This window comes from Hermetia illucens, chromosome 2, assembly GCF_905115235.1.
Source record: "Hermetia illucens chromosome 2, iHerIll2.2.curated.20191125, whole genome shotgun sequence".
NCBI classification, from domain to species: domain Eukaryota; kingdom Metazoa; phylum Arthropoda; class Insecta; order Diptera; family Stratiomyidae; genus Hermetia; species Hermetia illucens.
The window spans coordinates 176,280,570-176,300,675 of NC_051850.1; the positions used below are offsets into that span (position 1 = coordinate 176,280,570).

Below are 20,106 nucleotides of genomic sequence, written 5' to 3' on the forward strand. Positions count from 1 at the left end.
GGCTGCGACATACGGCTTAAACCAGCAACTGATTACTTGTAACACTGAAGGATCCCTCACAGCAGAGGGAGCGGGTGCCGGTGTCATTGGTCCAAGGAAAATGTACTTTGAGCTAATGGGCAGGTACACTAGCATATAACAGGCGGAAATATACGCCATAGACAAATGTGCCTCCTTTAATCTTCAAAGGAACTACAGGGGGCAGAACATAGCTATTCTCACCGATAGCCAAGCAGCGATCAAGGCACTTAGGTCCAACCAGGTGAACTGGTATGGGAATGCCTTGAGAGACTGAATACACTCGGCTCGTCCAACAAGGTGTGGATACTTTGGGTTCCAGGCCATGCTGGGTTGGAAGGCAACGAGGCAACGGACGAACTAGCCAAGAAGGGACACGGACGCCTTTACACGGGCCAGAACCCTTCTGTGGAATCGGAAAAGGTTTCATGGTGATGACTCTAAGAAATGAAGAGGAACAGTTGAGGGAACTATACTGGGCGGGCCTACCGGTGGTGGAGCAGTCCAGGGTGCTTATTGGGGGATACGAACCCATGCGCACAAAGGATTGCTTAAACCTCACGAAAGAACCTCCGAATCATAGTGGGAATTCTTACTGGTCATTGTCGGCTGAACTATCACCTATAAGCTAGGGATATCTACGGACACTGCTTGCAGGTTTTGTGAAGAGGAGGACGAAACCTCTATACACGTCCTGGGACAGTGTCCGGCACTTGTGCAAAGTAGGTCGAGGCATCTGGGAGAACACTTACTACCAGATGCAAAGCTTAAAGATCTGGAAGTAGGGAACATACTAAAGTAGGTACACTATAACCAGTAAAAAGGGGCACAATAGTTCTTCAAGGACGCGATGCGACTTTTCCTTAACAGAATGATAATAACTCTGAAGTGTCCTTTTTTATTGATCATCGAGTTATCATAATGCGCTCCGTTCAAGAATATGTCGATATTCTATCCGCTTTTATGTCCTTTTTTTCAGTATCCATTACTCGATTAAAATCCTTTCCCATTGACTGCAAAACTTCAACTCAGAATAAAATGATTGCCATAAAATGTAACAAGGAGGATAACAAACTAAGTCTCCCCCCCACCCCCTACTTTCTCTGTACACTTTTCTCTTTTCAGGAAAAATTGAATGGATTATCCTTAAGTCATCGTTACTCATAAGTCATAGTGAAATGAGAAGTGCACATAAAGAAAACAATGGGAAGACTTAATAAAGTGTGCAATTTCAAGAGATTGGAAAGATTAATGAATGAAACTTGGTTTCCCCAGGGAATACTTGTTTCTTTCTTCTTTCCCGGGAACATCTGGAAAAGTTTTCAATTAAGTATATATAGATACACATATTATGACGTGATGAATAAGATAAAGTTTGTAATTTTCTTTTATTTTTCTGTTGATAAATAAGTGGAATATTATGTACTTTTATCTAGAAGAGGAAGCAGATATCGTAACTAGATGATAGGGGATGAGCTACTGGTTTAAGGGTATTTAAATGAGTTATCGTAAGATTTGTTATTATTGTGGATACTTTGTGGAGAGTAAGCGATTATTGAGCCTCATAGCGTTTGAACAGTTGATGCAAAAATTGTTTTTTTATGAGGATTTCCCGACAGATAATATTTAAATTGATATCGTTGTGTGCGCTCAACGTCCTTTGTAATGCAATGTTAATTCTGTAGCGATAAAGAATCTTCATGGTCCAATTGGGCTATTGAAAATGATTAATAGTCGATTTCTGGAATGTGCACATGCTCCTCGTATTTTTTAAGGTTCGGTGTAAACACAAAACCTTATTAAAATCGGTTTACGGTCTGTCTGTCCGTCTGTCTGTCTGTCTGTCTTTTTTTTCCCGATGGAAGGTGGAAAGCTTCAAAAGCTACCGCAGGCTCCTGCCACACGGTTATGTGGGACTCTTACCCACTAAAACCACCTCCTTCTCCTTCCACTCTCCCCGCGGGACTCCCATTTGGTATTACGTCGCGGGGCTGGATCAGAATTTATTCTGCGCTCATGTCAACATTCGTGTTCCTCTCGCGTTCATTTTTTCGGATGACTTCCTCCTGCCTAAGCTTCTTTCCGATGGCTGTAATCACTTTTTCAACTTCGGTCCATACCCCCTTGGCTTTCACCATAAGCTCCATGATATTTTCGGGTGTAAAGTGCTCCCCGGTTGTAGCTTCTAATGTAGCCCTTTGGGTTTCGAATCTGGGGCAGTGAAAAAAGACGTGTTCTGCGTCCTCTGGAATGTTTGCACACTGTGGGCAACATGGCGAATCATCACACCCAAATCGATACAGATATGCTCGATAGCCTCCGTGTCCGCTCAAGAATTGAGTTAGGTCGAAACCTACTTCGCCGTAAGGTTCCCCATACATGCAAAAGAGGGGTGTAAATTTTTTTTCAGCAAATATAATCATGTGGGGTATCAAATTAAAGGTCTCAGTTAGTAATTTTCGAAGCTGGTCTTAGTTTTGACATTTGTTGGAAAGGTGAGGAGTGCGGGCGGTTGAAAGTGATCATTTTTTTAACGAACCAATTCTCAGAAACTGCTCAACCGAAAAATCTGAAAAAAATCAGAGGGCTCTCACTATATGGTGTCTAGGCTCCGAAATACCCTTTGTATCTGGCACCTGTTCAAATAAAGTTAATAATAGTACATTACTATAATTTTTAGTAATTGACAGGAAAACCCCCCTTAAGTTCAGTCTAGAATCACAAAATTGCAGAAATGTAGGCCACAGCATAGAGCATGATCTTACCAAATTTGGTGAAAATCGTACTATTACTAACAAAGTTATACTAGGTCAAAACTGTCGCTTCTCTGCAAATTAAAGACTATGAATGTCAATATCACTTGAAAGTGGAAATTTTCACATAATATATGCATATTTTACGTGGTACATGCCAATGGGACAAATGCACACTCAAATCTCTTTATAAAAGAAATACACAAAACCTTTCATACCTGAAGCGTCTAGCTTCCGGTTTCCCGACTTGTTTGTATGTTAGGCGGAAAACTTCAAAGGCTACCGCTAACTTCTGTCAGATGGCTGTGTTGGATTTTTACCCACTAAAAGAGCTCCTTCTCCATCCACTCTCCCCGTGGGGCTGCCTTATGATATTGGATCAGTATTTAATTGTTCTTCGTGATGATCCCCTCCCTCCCTCTGTTTCAGCCTTCTAAACTCCCCCTACCATATCATTCCGTGGATAGTTTTCATTGCTTTTCCCATCACTTTCCGCACCTTGATCGAACTCAACGTACTCTCCACAATGCTTGCCGCTGATAAGTGGGTATTGGCTACCACTTCCATATCTGTTCTATATGATGCAAACCTTACGTACTGACAGAGTAAATGCTCTGCATCCTCCGTTACGTACTCGCATGCCGTACAATTCGGTTAGTCATCATGACCAAATATATCTCCGGTCTGACTTTGCATTTTTTTTGGTGCATCTAACATACACATAGAATGTTGGACTCCCGCAACGGTATTTCGTCGGGCTACTAACTAAACACCTTGCCGTCGTCAGAGAGCAAGCCTGGAACTGTTTGTCACATAACTTTGGGTTAGCTCTCCCCTTCAAATCAGGGAATTTCTTTTATCAAAGGAACGGAAGAGGAGGAAGGAAACCTCCACCGGTCGACGTCTATCTTCTTTGCAACTAGAAGGACCCGAACGTAATAGGCAACCTGTCAACCTCGTGCAGGTAAGACTGAAAACTTCCGCGCTCACTTAAAAACTGGGTAAGGAAATAGTCAGTCTCACCATGTTTTCGATTCAGCCACACACCTAACTTGCCAATGAGCCGCTCAGTCTATCTGCCTCTAATTTCATTGAGCCAAGAGAGTTTCCATTTATCTAGGGTTCGTTGTCGTTCTTTACGAGCAACCGCCTCCTTTGGCTCTTTTCCCTTGCGCTTGTATGGGGCTTTAAGTTTTTCAGCAAGAAGGGCAACAGGGAACGCTCCCGCGATCATTACCACTGCCGGATCAGAGACAATGCGGTACGCAGGCGCCATACCTCAAAACTTCCCGTGTCTGTACTTGCCCAAGACGGTTACTATATACCTCTTTATCAAGAGCGTCAGCCCATACCTCTGCATCATAGAGCAGAACAAACTGTTCATCAGGTAATGTTTCAATATCCGTAAGAGATAGTTCGGCACGTGGAAAGTATTGTCTAGAGTGCCTAGAATGTCTTTCTAAGTTAAGCGTTACGAAGAGAACCACTTGTCGAGCTCGGCGGCTGTGTGCCTTCGCTGGACGAATGGCATCCACGACTTGCATGACAGCATCAAATTTGGATCTCGCCGTTCTAAAACCGAACTGCCGTGAAGATACATCTCCGGCAGTACGTATCGCTTAAGCGAGTTTACTTCTGATGAACTTTTCGAACACTTTCCTAGCAGTGTCGGGGGTACAAAATCGGCCGTATGAAGACGGGAACTCACGGTCATCTTTCCCTTTGTTGACCAACGCAAGCCTTGTCAACTTCCAACGAGAAGGGAAAAAGCTCTTTTTCAGGCAAGCGCTGAATGCACTGAGCAGCAGGTCTGGCTGATGTTGGAACACCAGTTAGTATACCTCTGCTGGAATACCATCGGGTTCTGGCACCTTCTTGTTTTTCATAGATTGGACTACTTGTTTCAACTCTTTCATAGAGAAAAGTGGGCAGTCCTCGTGCTCTCTGCACCAACTTCATCAATCCGTAGGGGGTGCGAAAGGAATGGTGTCTGTAAAATGCGGTCCATCTACTCGGCGTTAAGTAAACAGGCTTTCCGCAGAGCCCCGGTTTTTCGGGTTACCAGTTTGTAACCGATTCCTCGCGGATCTGGCCAACAGCGAGCTTTCCTCTTGTTTATTGCGCTGCGGTCCGAATCTACTTGTCTCCTTCTTAAAATCGAATTGATGGAGGTATTTGTGATACCCATTGTATCTACTTAGGAGTTGCATTACTTCACAGTTCGCTTGCTAATATTGGAGATAAGCTGATATCCGTCCGCTTTCCGTCCAATCCCATTATATTTTTTAGGCAGACATGAGTCATATCGACTCGAATTTTGTATTTCTCCTCCTTTCTTGCATATGGTACAAGCAGTGCATCTCTTTGACACCCATATCCGCTGGAAGCATCCCAGCGAAAACACACGCCATAGGTTGATTGCTTTGCTCGCATACATTTCATCGGAGTATCTAGATGTTATGGCATGCCGACGTCATCTGTGAATCCGGTTAAGTGGTTTTATTAGGCGCTCGCCAAGAACAGAACCCTATGGCAGTTTTACCATGCCAAGCACGTCGGTGATCCTATATGATTTCACCTCGAAGAGATCGATGAATTTCTCCCGATCCACGGGTCGTAAAAATTAGCGAAAATACAAAATCACCTAGTTTCCGTGGAAGATATTTCATTCGAACGAGGGTCTAGGCAAGAATCTCCTCGCTATGATGCCAGGAACGTGAAATATCCGGAGTAAAACCGTTAGACTTGACGGTTTGCTGGTAAAGCTACTCATTACTGTTCCTGCAGTCTCTACATAGTTGCTTCTTTTTACGCGCACTGAAATTCTGGGAACTCGAGACCTTTTCCAGAAGAAGGGATGACCGTCAAGAAGGGCATGTGTTTTGTTTCCGCTCTGGATCCTCCTGCCTTGACCATATCAACACTCTACGGATCTCTTTGGAACAGTACGCGGATCTTCGCTTCATCTGCTTTTTATCGATTTCGAGAGAACTTTCGACAGCGTGAATAAGTGTATCGGGGGTGCTGCACGCAGGATGGGCATTCCAGAGAAACGAATGGTTATTATCAGAGCGAGATATCATGGCACAGAATGCTATGTCCAGCACGGAAATAAAATTTTAAATTCGAGGTCCAAAGCGTTTTTTTTTCTTGTTACCGATGTCGTTCTTCACGCTGCCTAGTCTGGAGGGCATAGTGGGATTCAATGGGCCATGAAATCTTTCCTCAAACAAGTTCATTACGCCGATGGCATCTGTTTACACTCTCACCAGGTCGCGGACCTTGGCCAAATGGCTCTGGATTTGAAAAGAGAGACAAGCAGAGTTGGACTGGAGATTAACACCAACAAAACTATGGGTTTTAGCCTGATTAGTCATAGCACTCTACCAGTTTGCATTAATGGACAGAACATTAAAGGTGCTAATTGACGCACAGGCCCATTCGGACATGCTGATGAGAAGGCCGAAGTGGAAGTGGATAGTTCATATATTATAGGAGAAAGACAACTCCAACTGCTAGCTACGAAGAGAGGTTTATTGCTTGAATTTAATTCAAGTGGAATTAAATCAGAGAATCTGCAAAAGGAAATAGAGTCATGAAATTTGTCAAGCTTTCCGGTCGTTGTCAGAAATACAATCAGTATTGGCAGCATCATCATCCTACGGCTAAGGAAGGTGTCGATGAGTCAAATGCTTGAGCGATGAAAAAAAAGATCACTGCAAGGAAACTCCGGATCGCTTAGATGGTCTGCCTGGCTGGCTGAAGACTACTCACACAGCAGAGATTATCAAGCTCTCAGCGAAAAGCTGAAAGAAGAGGATGCGCCTGAAAGTAATCTCCAGGGCTAAAAAAAGCAGGTGAAAAAGGAAAAGAGGAAATCCAAGATCTGACTGAGACATTGCTTTACAGAAAAGATCGAAGTGGCAGTGGCTATAAAGCGTGGATGTCCAAAGGTAACCAATGCCCGGGTAAGTATCACTTCTGCCTATTCTCACGGCCAGAAACTTCAAGTAGTGGCACCAGGAAACCTCTTCACAGCGAAGCAGAATTAGCTGCGAAGTATGAGGGCAACATGTCTACAACCATTTGCTGCGGAGGTAAAAGTGAACTAGTGCTAATCAGCGAACAGTGCCGAAATATGAACCCAGCTTCATGGAATTTCGGCTTAGCGGATACCGCCGACTATCGTAAATTTAACTATGAACCCGCTAACTATGACGCACACCCAGCCGTGACAAGCCTTTTATATATTAGCAAATTGCGGAACTGGCTTACTAGTTAATAGAGCTCCGTTCTTTGGCACGACGTTTAAACAACTAGGGGAGGGTATGCACCACAATGAAAGAGGGCAGACTAACTAAATAAAGACTCCGCAGTGTGCTAAAAAAGTTAACGGTCGCAGGCAGGACTTATCAGACGAACTTTTCATACGGGAAATCTGGACTCTGCGGTAACCCTCCTCAATTGATTCGGGACAAATGAACCACATTGTATGACCCTAAATATCATGCATGGGTTGATAACAACAGCGTGGAAGGCCCCGGAGATTTGCCGCTTTTCATCATGAAAGAACTTGAAGAGGCAGCCCCATCTAAGAAAAATAAGAAGGCGTCCTGATGGTATCCCGCCAGAGGTATAAAAATGGTGTTTGACCGGGAAAGTGATCAAAAAGTTCATAAGGAGTAGACTCCCTGTCGGAGGCTTACCCCCAAAAGGAGTTCGATTTTAGAGCAGGGAGATCCACGGTTGATGCTGTTATGGTGGTTGTGGATGCGGTTCATCGAACTGAGGCACACTGGGGCTATATTTTCTGGATATTGAGGGATTATCTGAGAACGCTTCCTCGTCTATGAAACGTTAGAGGGTCAGAGGAGGAGAATGGAGACCATGTTGGGTGTGGCGTAGGTATTAGTCTTAGGGCCGGACCTCTGAAACCTTTTGTATGATATTCTGATGAAACTCAACATACCAAAAAAATGGCACCTGTTCAATTATATGGATAATGTTACGGCACTTATTGCCAGCTGCATGGTTGACTTGGTTTCGGTCATGCCTTGCGAAAAAATCGAAGCAGTCATCTTGAGTAAAAGGGGAATCTTGATCCAGTGTCCTATGTGGAGTTCATTATAGAGTCAAAACCAAAGATAGCTTGGATTTTTGCTCAACTTGAAGAGGAGCTTTTTTGAGCGAATCAAAGCAATAGCGAGTAAGGCCTCAGTTGAATTTTCGGTCTTAAGTCAGTTAATGGTATATGCTGGGGTTTCAATCTTGCAGGAGACGTCTTTTTGTACTGCAATGCAGTCCATTCTATTTTCAGGCGTGGAAGTGTGAACGGAGGGCAATAATTATCCAAATACTGGACTTGAGGTAACATGGCCGATCAGGTATGATGGCAATGTCGTTCCCCTTTGTATATCTGGTAGAGCTTCCTCTATGGGTTATTACTATGCTAACCGATAAATTGCCGGCCGAATTCTTCATTCTATCTTCTAAGCAAATCTTAATGCTACGAGATACCTCGCCTCGACATCAATACGGGGATTGATAGTTTCTGACGAGGCGCCCTTTGAAGTCTTTTTAGGCGAGGGACTTCTTTTTGCTTACTGCGAAGAGCATTCGTCCACCACATGACATTTCTTATATCGTTCTACTCCGTAGACCATAGATAAGCCCTAGTGGATAGGGTTTATCTCTGGTCGTTTAAATATGATTAATTGACTATTAAATGATAATAGGGGCAACACCATCGGTTCCGGTGCATAAAACTACCGCAACGTGGTTGACTCCAGCCTATAAGTAGAAATTCAAATGCTCCTTCCACGGAAGTGTATCGTGTATCGTGAGTGCCTCACTCAATTGCCTATGTGGGATTGTGATGGTGACCGCGGCAGTGATGACTATTTACAAGTGCAAAGAAGAAGACTCAAAGGGCGTGGCAAAATGGGTCAAGAAGCAGATGGACTGCGTAGCTTATCTGCATTATTTTTATTGTTTATTATTTTTATCATGATCCGTTAGCAAATTATTGTAGACACAGGTGAGCTTTCTTTGGGCAACCTTGTCAGAGAGATACTGAGGAACTTTGTCAGATGTAGCTGTGATGCGCATTCCAAATAATCTTTCTTTCGAGGAAGATTGACTCGACAGCGCAGCCGCCGGATGATAAGGGGTTCCTTGAGCTAATGATTCCCTTCCTCCTCTCCTCTCTCCTTTGCGAGCACAATGACTTGAAGGCTTTCGCAGCCAAGACAGTGGAAAGGCAACCCCGAGGTAATGTGGCAAACTGTTTGAAATTAATTCTCTGATGAGGTGTGGGGTGGTGTTTTGCTGGTAGTTCGTTGGCGTACCATTGCAGGAGTCCATGATTCTGGGCGTGGTCTCTCCAAAAATAATTAAGTTAATCTGGTGGCTAACAAAGCCAAAGGCATACTAGAACGTATTGTAAACTATGCGTAATGATAACGCTTGATGTGAAGAATGTCTTCTATTCCCTGAGATGAAGCAAAATATTGGAGGCCCTAATCAAATTAGGCGGACCGAAATGCCTGATTCGTACCTTTGCCGACTGGTTAATCAATGGGCTTCTGCGCTATGATTCAGATGAAGGGTCACAATGATATTCAAAAACATACGGGGTCCAACATCCTAGGCCCACTTTTGTAGATAATTATGTACAGCGGAGTAATGGCGCTACATCTTTTCACTGGCTTAGCCATCATCGGACACCGGACTGACAATTCACGGTCGAAATTTATGCGAAAGAAGCAGTTTATGACATTAAGTCTTGATTGGATGGGGTTGGTTTATGGATTGTAGAACATAGAACGGAAGTAGGACTTATTACGAGGGAGCGGAACGGAGAATACATCTTCATAGAGACTGGACGACTGGGCATTTAGAAGTCGGGCCTATACAGCATGTGGTGAATGAGTTGAAAAGTTAAATTAAGAAAGATAGTAAATGGTATTGCAGAGAACTAGATGATATAGTAAGTTCAGGTTGCCCAACTGGTAAATTTCTTTCATTTCTCCTAAAGAAAACCTAGTAATTGCAAATATTAGCTGGTGCAGACTGAAGCAAGGTATTGAATAGGTACTTATAAGTATATGCGGTCAAAGGCGAGAATTCGGATCTTCGTAAGGTAGCCGAAGAGATTCCAAGAGGTAACGGTGTCCCAGAGGCCAAGCTTGACAATCAGATGAGGCATATGAAGTATTCAAAGAGGTTGCGATAATCCCCGTATTCTCTCTTCCGAGTTTTAGGGTTCCACGTGTACGGGTGAGCCTTCACTGAAGGTCAACTTGAATTATTTTTTTTATGGGTTTTTAGGTGCTCAGATCTCGTGGTCGACTGCAGTCAGCCGGATGTCTATTCCAGGTAAGTTATGTGTAAATTGTTTGGTATATTTGCCGGAACTGGGAGGGATAGGAGGTTACCAAAAGCAAGAGAAGTGAATACGACCCGATTCTTTACAAGCATTGCCGAAACATCGGTTAGTCTTTCAATTAAATTTTTCCACTTCTACAATTTTATCAAACAGGAGCTGATTCATGTATCAGCTGCTCCATTTATTCTAGAACTAAGTAGATTATGCTTGATATTTTTGGTTATTTCTGAGGGTGAAAAACTCAAGCAAAAATCATAGGCTTACTTACCTTAACATAAGTTCTTTCTGTATCAACCAATTCCAATATAACTTTTCGTAATTTTTCAGCATCTGTCAGTTGCCTAGATGGGGTCAGCATGGCGTTTGAAACCGATGAAGCTACCGATCCAGTTGGGCTAGATTTCCGAGTTTCCTGTGGTGAACGACAAAAACCAGTCACCTATTAGAAAAATAGGGAAAAATTCAAATCAAAATAAACTTTAATTCGTATCCAAATAAGACAAACATCGTTTTTTAATTGAAAAAGTTGTTTTATTTGACGGAGGATAATATCCTTGCCATCAGTTCAAAAATGGGTTTAAATTAAACGAAACCATGAAAATTTTAGTTCTTAACAAAACTTTGAAAAATAAATATATTCCAAAAAGTTAATTACCTGCTCCGCCGTTTTCAGAAGATTTTCAATTTCAAAGCTACTTGTACGCGAGGTCTGTTTGCCACCTTGTGACGTCATTTGAGGCTCAGTCGACGAAGGTGCTGGAGAGCTTTCGGCATCTGGTGAATATAAATCTTTGCCTTCAGTGAAAAAGAAAATTATATAAAATGCGTAAATGATATAAGAAGCGTCAATAAATGAAGTTAAAGCAAAGTTTCTTTTTGGCGCCCAATGTGAGAATGTTGACATTGTTTCAATGGTTAGACCCCACGTTGGGCGCCTGAATTGTAAAGGACATATTTGACGTAAGAAGGATTTTGTGTGGAATGGAATACTTACTCCAACCTGGTGCTGGGACAATAAGTCCTGATATCATTTCTTCACTCATCACTGGAGGATCTGAAGGAGGCGGCGGACAAACCAGCGAATCAATCATGTCGTCTGTCACACGCATGATACAACCTATCTCTGGTGGTTCGGTACGGGATGACCTGGGAAATAATTGAAGGGAATTTGTGAACATTAATACTGAAATTGGAACTGTTATCTTAATTCTAAAAGCAATGCGAACCAAAATTGAAAGAAAGACAGATTGAATATTGATTTCGGAATTTCAACTCTACCAGACTATCTAGTTCCATCTCATTTCTAGGGATTAGAGTGGTAACCAAAATTGTAGATGATTCCGAATCTGCTACCAACAAATTAATGTGTTTTCATCCATCAATTACCATTAATTCAATATTCAAATCCATTCCGTGCTTCTCATCTGTAAATTATAATTTGATTGCTGACCGTAACAGGAACAGATTGCATTGACCATGCAGTATCCTAGGGTAAGGTATCATTATTCCAACACATTATAAAATCCAATGGTTAGCCCCTTGATCTCCCGTTGATAATGCATCCATGACAGTACGCTTGGAGGATTATTATTGGATTTATTCACACTTGCATTGATACTACCAATTCCTAGGCTCCTTCGGCAATTTTAGCTAGTTTACCAGTACCTCTCCGCAATCGCGTTCATTAGTGGAATTTAGTAAAGTGGCTTTTGTAACATGGATACTATATCGGCTCCTGACTATATGCGTGGGTAATTGGCAATAGAGTGAAGTAGGTGTCATTGTAATTAGTTTATCTATTTTCTGTGAAATTTGTGTGATGCCGTAGGTTACGTTAACGAATATTGAATTTAACAAAACCTCTCTCTCTGGTAGCCGTGGAAACTTCATGCTATTGGGCCGGGATTGAGGTGGAGAAGATGAAGTCGTTGCGTTAAGGTTCTAAGTATATCCTGTGTACATTGGGAAACGCCAAATATTGAAATAATTGGGGAGCCTACATATGTTTGCTTTGCTCAGAGCTATTTTGAATTATATCACGGATTTGGAATTAAGGGAGTTTATTGGGACATTTGTCATTGTGTGGTTGGTTGGCACGCATTTTGAGTGAGTGCAAATTAAATATGGAAAGGGTTTAATTCACAGAAAGGATAACTCGGGATAGAACGTCAATATCTTCATTTTATTGGAAAAAACACTGATGGTTACAAAAGAACAAGGGAAATTGGATGACCATGCTTATATTGAAGATATGAATCCGATTATGAGGTGTTCAAGGGGATTGAAAAAATCTTTGAATCTACGACATAACACGAAAGAGTCATTAGCGATAAGCGCACTCACGCGCGATCCCTTGCGGTTACCTAAAAAGCCCTCCAGCTCCCCCACGACATCCGGAGACGTTCGCATTCTCCCTCTATTGTCCTGCGCCAAGTGCCCTTGGGGTGACCCTCTTGTCGGATATCTTGAGAGAGTGGAGTCCATTGCATAGAGTACGATCACCCCTCTTTAAACCATGGCCTATCCACTGCTATTTCCGTCTTCTGAACACAGTGCGTACGAGTGGCAGGCCTGCGTGCAAGCCAAGCTCTTCGTTTCTGATTGTGTCAGGCCAGCATACTTCAATGATATGACGCAGGCAGGTATTGACGAAAGCTTGGAACTTTTGATTAATGCAGATAGGGAGAGGGCGGTGATCCGTCAGACTGAGAACCTTTGTTTTTATCCAGGGCCATTTGACCAACGCCCATAACTCGGTGGGAGGACAGATAGATGTCATGTCACCAGCATGGTCCAGGTGTTTGAGGGAAGATGTCATTGTCCACTGAATTCCTCCACGTCCTTCGTACCCCCTCTCTATCAATCAAGCTTCGAGCTGCTCTTTGATGCTTTCCAGGATTATTTTAGCCATTATCTTTGGGAGCACGTAGATGCTCCTGTAATTGTCAGATTCAAAACGGGTGCTCTTTTTTGGAATTTTAACGATCATCCCCTTTTCCATTCTCTGGGAAACGTCTCGGATTCCCAAGATTTCCGTATGAGTGGAAGCAGCAAATCTGAAGCAACTGCAGTTGCAGTGATAAATAACTCTGCGGGGAGACCGTTAAGCCCAGCGACTTAACTTCCTTTGAGTGCATTCATGCCCGAAATGATTTTCGTTATACTTGAAGGAAAGTCCGTATCTCCATGTTACGGTGACTAGCCATTTCATCCACAAGAGGAGGAACCCCACCGGATCCAATACGGTAAAAAACCATGGAGAAGTGTTCTTTTTACTTCTGAACAGCTGATCATCATCGTGGATGAGAAGCCAACCATTAACGTTCCTCACCAGACCATCGAAAGATTTAAGACCATATGCAAGCTCTTTCGTGGTGGGGTATATGATTCTGAAATCATAGCGATCTGTGGCCTCTTTCACTCCTCTGACCAGCGCAATAGCAAATTCTCTCTAGTCACGACGTACACTAAACAGAATTTCTCGGGATTTCAGGCGGTAATGGAGTTCGAGCGCTTCAAGCCCGCCATTACTCCCAGTGGTCAGGAGAGCCTTCAACCCCTTCCGTTCATCGATCAACTTAAATCTTTATTATCAAAATGTGAGAGTCCTAAGTACTAGGCTATCGTGTTTCAATTTCACTGCCCTGGCTTGTTAACGCCATCTCATTTGTATCACTGAAACGTGGTTGGATGATAGGATTTTGAGCTCTGAGCTCCTCGAGGGCTTTCGCTTCGACAGAGATGGCGTAGCTTCAGGTAAGTCAGCTGGTGGAGGCGCCTTGATCGTGGTTAAGTCCCCCCTACGAGCTGAATCCATTTTTTTCTTAATCTTCTACCCCCTACGATTGCATCACCTTACGTGGTTTCCCTCCCAACACCGCTCCTTTTATTATATGTTGCGTATTCTCTTGCCTTAATCCCTCCTATCTGTACGATGAATTCTTCGACAGTTTTTAAAAAGTCCTTAGTATAACTTTTCTCTCTCTCCCCTTCACTCTGCTCTGTCTGCCCTTTGCTCTCCTGGCCTAACATTTTCGGCCTGCCACAACTTCCTATTTATTCCTCTCATCCATCTCTCCCTTTATTGACTTTCATGAACACCTGTGCTGCTCCTCAGTTCAACCGCACCACAAATCATCTAAATCTCACTCTCTATCTAGTCCACTCCAACATGCCAGAGCGGCTCCTTTCTCAATCTTCTCATGCTCTTCCCTATTACTCCTGATGTCCATCATCCTGCTCTGGAGCTCGAGGTACAACTGCCACGCCTCAACTCCCATAGTATGCGCAAGTCCTCTAAGCTCAACTTTCGTAAGGGAAACTTTGAAGGTTTGAGCTTAGGTCTGGCGTCAATTAACTGGGCTCCTATTCTCTCACCATTAGCCTGCGATCAAGCCCTCCTCTCCTTTCATTCCATTCTGTTTGACCTCCTTCCTAGTTACGTCCCTTCCTCTCCCAAATCCTTGAGCTCCTACCCATTATGGTTCATCACTGAAATCCCTAAAAACTTCGTCTGAATCAATCTGTGAGGAAAAAGTTTTTATCCACTGGAAGCCGTGCAGATTTTGACTATTTCAGCGCTCTGCAAACTTTAGTTAAATCACTGATAGTTAAGTCTAGGAAGGGTTATCTGGACAGTGTTGAAGTCGAATTGGCGCGTGGTAACTTCAAGCCTTTTGGTCTCACATCAGTAACGCCCGCACTCTTTCATAAAATTCCCCTCCCACTTTCATCAAATTCTCTGGCTCAACTGCTACTTCTCTTCAGCTATCCTGTGATTTATATTGCAGTTACTTCTCCTCGGTGCATAACTCCTGTCCCTCTTCTGGCTCTCTCCCCCTTCTGAGCTTCCCCCGAATCTCCTGCCATTCCCCTCATTACTGCCTCTTTGGTGGAGTACCTCATTGACAACCTTGATGCCAACATCAAGCCCGGCCCCAGTGGTCTTCCCAATTTCTTCCTGATTAAAAAGCTCTAAGTTCATTTCCTTTCCTCGCTGCATTATTTTCAATAAAAGCCTCGAATAGTGCCATTTTCCCAGCCTGCAGAAAAAAGCCCTTATTTTTCCAATACATAAAGGCCGTGATTATACTCTTGCTGCGAATTATCACCCTATTTCGCTCCTCCCATCCTGCTCCAAGATCCTCGAGAGGTACGTCAATGACTTGTTGGCCACTCACATCGACCATCTTATAGCTAACGTCGATCCACTGCTACTAATCTTCTGGACTTCATCAACTTTGTCGTCAAATACCTCAACTCTCGGCAGGAAGTCCACGTCATTTACATGTGCTTTTCTAAGGCTTTCGATTCCGTTAACCACGAGATACTATTGTCCAAACTCGCCTCTTTAAACATTCCTCCATTACTTGTTATATGGCTTGCCTCCTCTTGCCATTTTGTTGCGTTTCCTTTTATGGTTGCACTTTCAGTTCTTTTTTCCCTCCTCTCATGGGCCACAAGGATCCATTCTAGGGCCTTTTTATTTTTATTTATGTTAACGACCTCCCCTCTATCCTCATTTGTCCTTGTTTGATATACGCCGATGACCTCAAGCTGTTTTCTGTTTCGTCCCCAATGAATTGCGCTTCCCTGCAGGACTCCAGGAATCTGGATATTTTGGTCCATTGTTGCACAGCTAATAAGTCGGCTATTAATGTCAGCAAATGCCACTCGATGTGTTACTTGGTTAAAACCTTTCCCAACCCTTTCTCCTACTCTCTTGAACTCTATTCTCGACTTGGGTGTCTCCTTCGACGATAAACTCCGTCCTGACAGCCACTACTTTGATATCACCAACCGTGCTTCCAAAATGTCAGGTTTCATACTGCGTTCCTGTACCGATTTCACCTCGGTCCAATCCTCAATAATGTTTTCTAACTCCCTGGTGAGAAGTATCTTTGAGTATTGTTCCGTGATTTGGTCCCCCTTCCGTGATTGTTATTGGCTTACCCTAGAAAAGATACAGCGTAAATTCCGTCACTCGCTCTTCTTCAAGATGAATCTCCTCCGTGTTGACTATCCCGCCCGCTTCTGTACCTTTCGTCTCCCTTACTTCCAACAACGTAGAATCTTCCTTGGAGAGAGGAGGGGAGCCTAGTTGATTGTTGCTAGGGTTGAGTTCAGACCATCGAAATTTGTTTTATGAAATTCAAATTTGCCAGCCATGGGCACGACAACTGGAGGGGGAGGGGATGAATCGAGCATCAAACTTAAGAACAGAATAATGGGCGTCAGAGGCTCAGGGGATATGAGGGGACTGAGAAAAGCAGCACATGGAATGGTTAAAGAGAACAAGACCAAGAGTGCGGTTTAAGTGATTTCTGGAATGGTTAAATTCGAGGGCACAGAAAGAGGATAAAGGAAGGGAATGGCGGGAAGAGATATTGAGGAGGGAAAGAATTCCGGCAGTAGTAGTCTAAGAGAGCATAGGAAAGTTGGGACAGAGTATGAAAGGAAGAGAGGGGAACAAAACGGTTAGGAATCCTAAAAAATTTGTCGAAGAAGCCTTAGTACAGAGAAGGCGGCTGAGGCACGGAAGACATACACAGGATATGATAAAGGGTATACTTTGGGGGGTATGACTCGTCCGGTGACAGAATCATAAGTGGAAAACGAGGAGGAAAGGATGGTTTCGGCCGACAAAGGGGACCTAACAGCTATCAGGACACCTCCGCTGGTTGACTTGCCAAATGCATGCCGTAGCCACCAGCTGAATCGTCGCCCCTTATTAAAATGTGACATTTTACATTTTGGTAAAGAAGAGTGGTGACGGAGGCAGGCGCGCTGAAATTTTTTTCGAGGCCTGGTCCTCTGATAAGGCTTGATGAAGACCCATTGCGACCAAAAAGAAGACTGTGCGATAGCGTCCAAGTCGTGGGGATATGCAACTTTGAAGGAAGCTATAACTCGATCGGGGGAGGCATCCTGTGCTTCACACACGAGAGAGGTGACGGAGTTCAGTTCACCTTGCTTCTTATGTAGGCCACAATGTCGTCGGCAGTGGGTGAGTAAGCTAGCCTCGACACGAATAGTTGTTTTGATGGTGAGGCAACGTTCAGCAGGGGCTCGTTGGAGCGACATGAGATCGGGCCAACAGCTTCCGCGATGACGTCAAGCTGAAGATATTCTCTGATGACGTCTGGGATTGTATCGTTGCGAAGGATAAACTGATACTGGTCTACTATCTACTGCGTCGTCAATTGTGCCTATTGCAAAAAAACTGTAGAGAATCTTTGGCGCAATAAAAGGTGGTATGACGTTGTACCTGCCCCCTTTCCCCGCTATTGTAGTCTGGTAGCAGGAGCGATTGATAAACGGGTACAAATCTGCTCAAGTGGCGCCATCGATTGTGGTGAAAGATGTAGATGTAGCCATTCTTTTGGTCATCATGGTCGTCATGGTGTCTAGAAGTTAACTCTCCCCATGGTTAATAGCTTGGGCGCCATATTGATCATTAAGGGAGCCTGATCCAGTCACTGCGTCGGACAACTTCCACCGGTTATGCGTGCTGAGCCTTAAATTCTTCCTTCCCCTCATTACTTAGAGGTGCATCTTACACCTATTTGTTAGGTGCCGAATTTGCATCTTTCTTACAGGATTCTCAAGTTCTTCCACACTGATCCTCTGAGACACCGTGGTGGTCTACAGGCATTCAGAGGAGTGTTATTCATGCTTCTTCCCCTTACAACCTTGGGATCTTCAGAAGAGAGGTATTGTCTATTCACTTTGACATTCTTAGTCCTTCGAAGGACCTTTCATATTTAAGCTCGCTTTTTTGCTTCGCTGACAAGACTCATTTTGGGTATGGAATAGTCCTTCTGAGAAATATGTCAGCAAATATGAACCAGACCAAAGAACAAAGTGGAAAACTCATAAACACTTTTATTTTTGTATTGGAAAAATTGCATTCACTACAAATCAAGGGTATCATCCTTCATACTTTGCCATGGAATGGTTGCCAAGCTCCTATGCAAATGCTTCACAATCCTCTACTAAAAGGGCAATTTTCTTTGGAGTGCTCTCATTAAAAAGTTTGCTCAAATATCTGTTTGCCCTTTTGCGCTTAGTGCACTTTCTTTGCCTGTTAAGGATCTAGAGTAATCTACCAAGGACCAGAAAGCCATAAGCTCTTATCAAGGCTCTATTTCTACTGCCAACAACGACTATGTGTGCAAAACAGCATAGAAATCATTTCACCCAGGAGTCAACACTTGCTAATGGAATAACGGATGGAGCGAAAGGATAGCAATTCTTCCAGCTTTCGTTACACCCGAGAAAGATCAACCGGGTGAATTGAAAAGGGATGCTTTACTTCATCTGCACATATGACACGATATAGCTCCTTATTGATTGTAAAGAGTTAAGATGATGTTCCCCCAGTAAGGACCTCCGGTATACAAACGACGATGAGGCTCCTTTTGATGCTGCTGTTGATGCCATTCAGATGATGCTACTTACATGTCACCAGGAGACTTAGCTCAAGGATACGCTCCAATGAAAGGTGAAAAATTCTGAAAACAGACCAACTTATCCTTGCAATTCATTTTCTTAATTAAGGATGCACTAATTGAGTCTCTTTTCATTTGCAAGTCCAATTGCCAGTCATCACGGCAGGTGGTATTCACGTGATTCAGTGTGTCACCGAATCACTTAGGTAATGAGATGGCTGGGTTGGACCTGACTTTGGAAAAGTACCACATTTTTAGTCCGAGGACTGGCGGAAAATCACTGAAAATTACTCAGTTTAGTGAGGGAAATTTTAAGTCGTATCCCGCTGAAAGATAACCACGACGAAACAGTTTTAAGTTCCTTTTTATGAGCTCCAACGGAGGGAGGAGAAAGGAAGGGGGTGGGGTCAACACATTCTGAGTGAGTTTTTCGAGAAATAAACTTTATCAACTAAAGACCATCAGATGCTTTAAAAATGGCTCATCTTTTAGGAGTAGCTTCAAACTCGGCAGGATGATGCAAATTCAAAATTTTCAAGAGCCAGATTTAGGGCAATCCCCTTTGTTCGTATTTCTATTTGCACCTTCCTCTCTGCCATTCTCGCAGCATCAGTTCCTCCTCATTATCAGACTAATTAGCAATTTTTCCTCTCTGACTTAGCGCTGACTTTTTTTTTTTAAAACATTAACAAGTTTCCTGTGTAAAAAATATGATGCCGGTCTAAAAGCGCAGGGATTTCCCATTATCAGGCATTTTTACATGGAGTAGGTGTACATAAAGGGGGAAGAGCTACGAATAAAAGGACTAACATATCTAGCAGGAAAGGGTGGGATAATGTGGTACTGGGTTAATGATATTTGCATTGGTTCGGATCCCTTCTTTCTCGTCATTATCAACGCATTGCTGGAGCGTATTCACTTCCTAAAGTGTGCGAGCAGAAATTACATGCATTCAAGCAAATATTCGGATGAGTTAATTAATTTTCCGATTTTGCAACCGTATGAGGATTTCAATGGAACAATTACAAGTGGGTAGCGATGGAGGGAGTGCGAATACAATGAATTTAGTCGAAACAATAAAGCCGCTAATGGTCAGCGAACTCACGGTTTATGATCTGAAACAATTGCCTCATTGCAATATTTGTGGTTGATACAGCTTTTAGTGGAAATGGTTTTGCTGTATCCAGTATTTTGTGCTGTATAGCCTTTAGTGATAAAAGCCTGGGAAAGTTTACTACGAAAATTATAGCCAGATTGCAATCATGGCCTATATAGAGGTAAACTCAGCTAATGCTCATTGTGGGCGCCCCCCTCATGTATGGAAGCAAGCCAGATTCAACCTCTAGGCTTCACATTGTGAAAATGTAGCACTTTTCCATTTCTACCATGAAGAGGAGGCTAGATAATCCTTGATATTCAAACAAGTCCTCCTATTGTCACTGGTTTTGTTTATGAATCGACTTTCAAACCACTTCAGATAGCGGCCAGTTTTGTGAAT

At 43.2% G+C, this 20,106-nt stretch overlaps 1 protein-coding gene across 1 annotated transcript in view; it reads right to left on the bottom strand.

Annotated features, from left to right (window-relative positions):
* LOC119650445 overlaps positions 1 to 20,106 on the bottom strand; it is an 809,140-nt gene that overhangs the window by 72,858 nt on the left and 716,176 nt on the right. The window contains exons 21-23 of the mRNA XM_038053300.1: positions 11,153 to 11,304; positions 10,814 to 10,953; positions 10,427 to 10,597 (exon numbers count right to left, since the gene is read on the bottom strand). Coding sequence (XP_037909228.1) covers positions 10,427 to 10,597; positions 10,814 to 10,953; positions 11,153 to 11,304 — 463 coding nt within the window. The remainder of the gene's footprint in view (positions 1 to 10,426; positions 10,598 to 10,813; positions 10,954 to 11,152; positions 11,305 to 20,106) is intronic.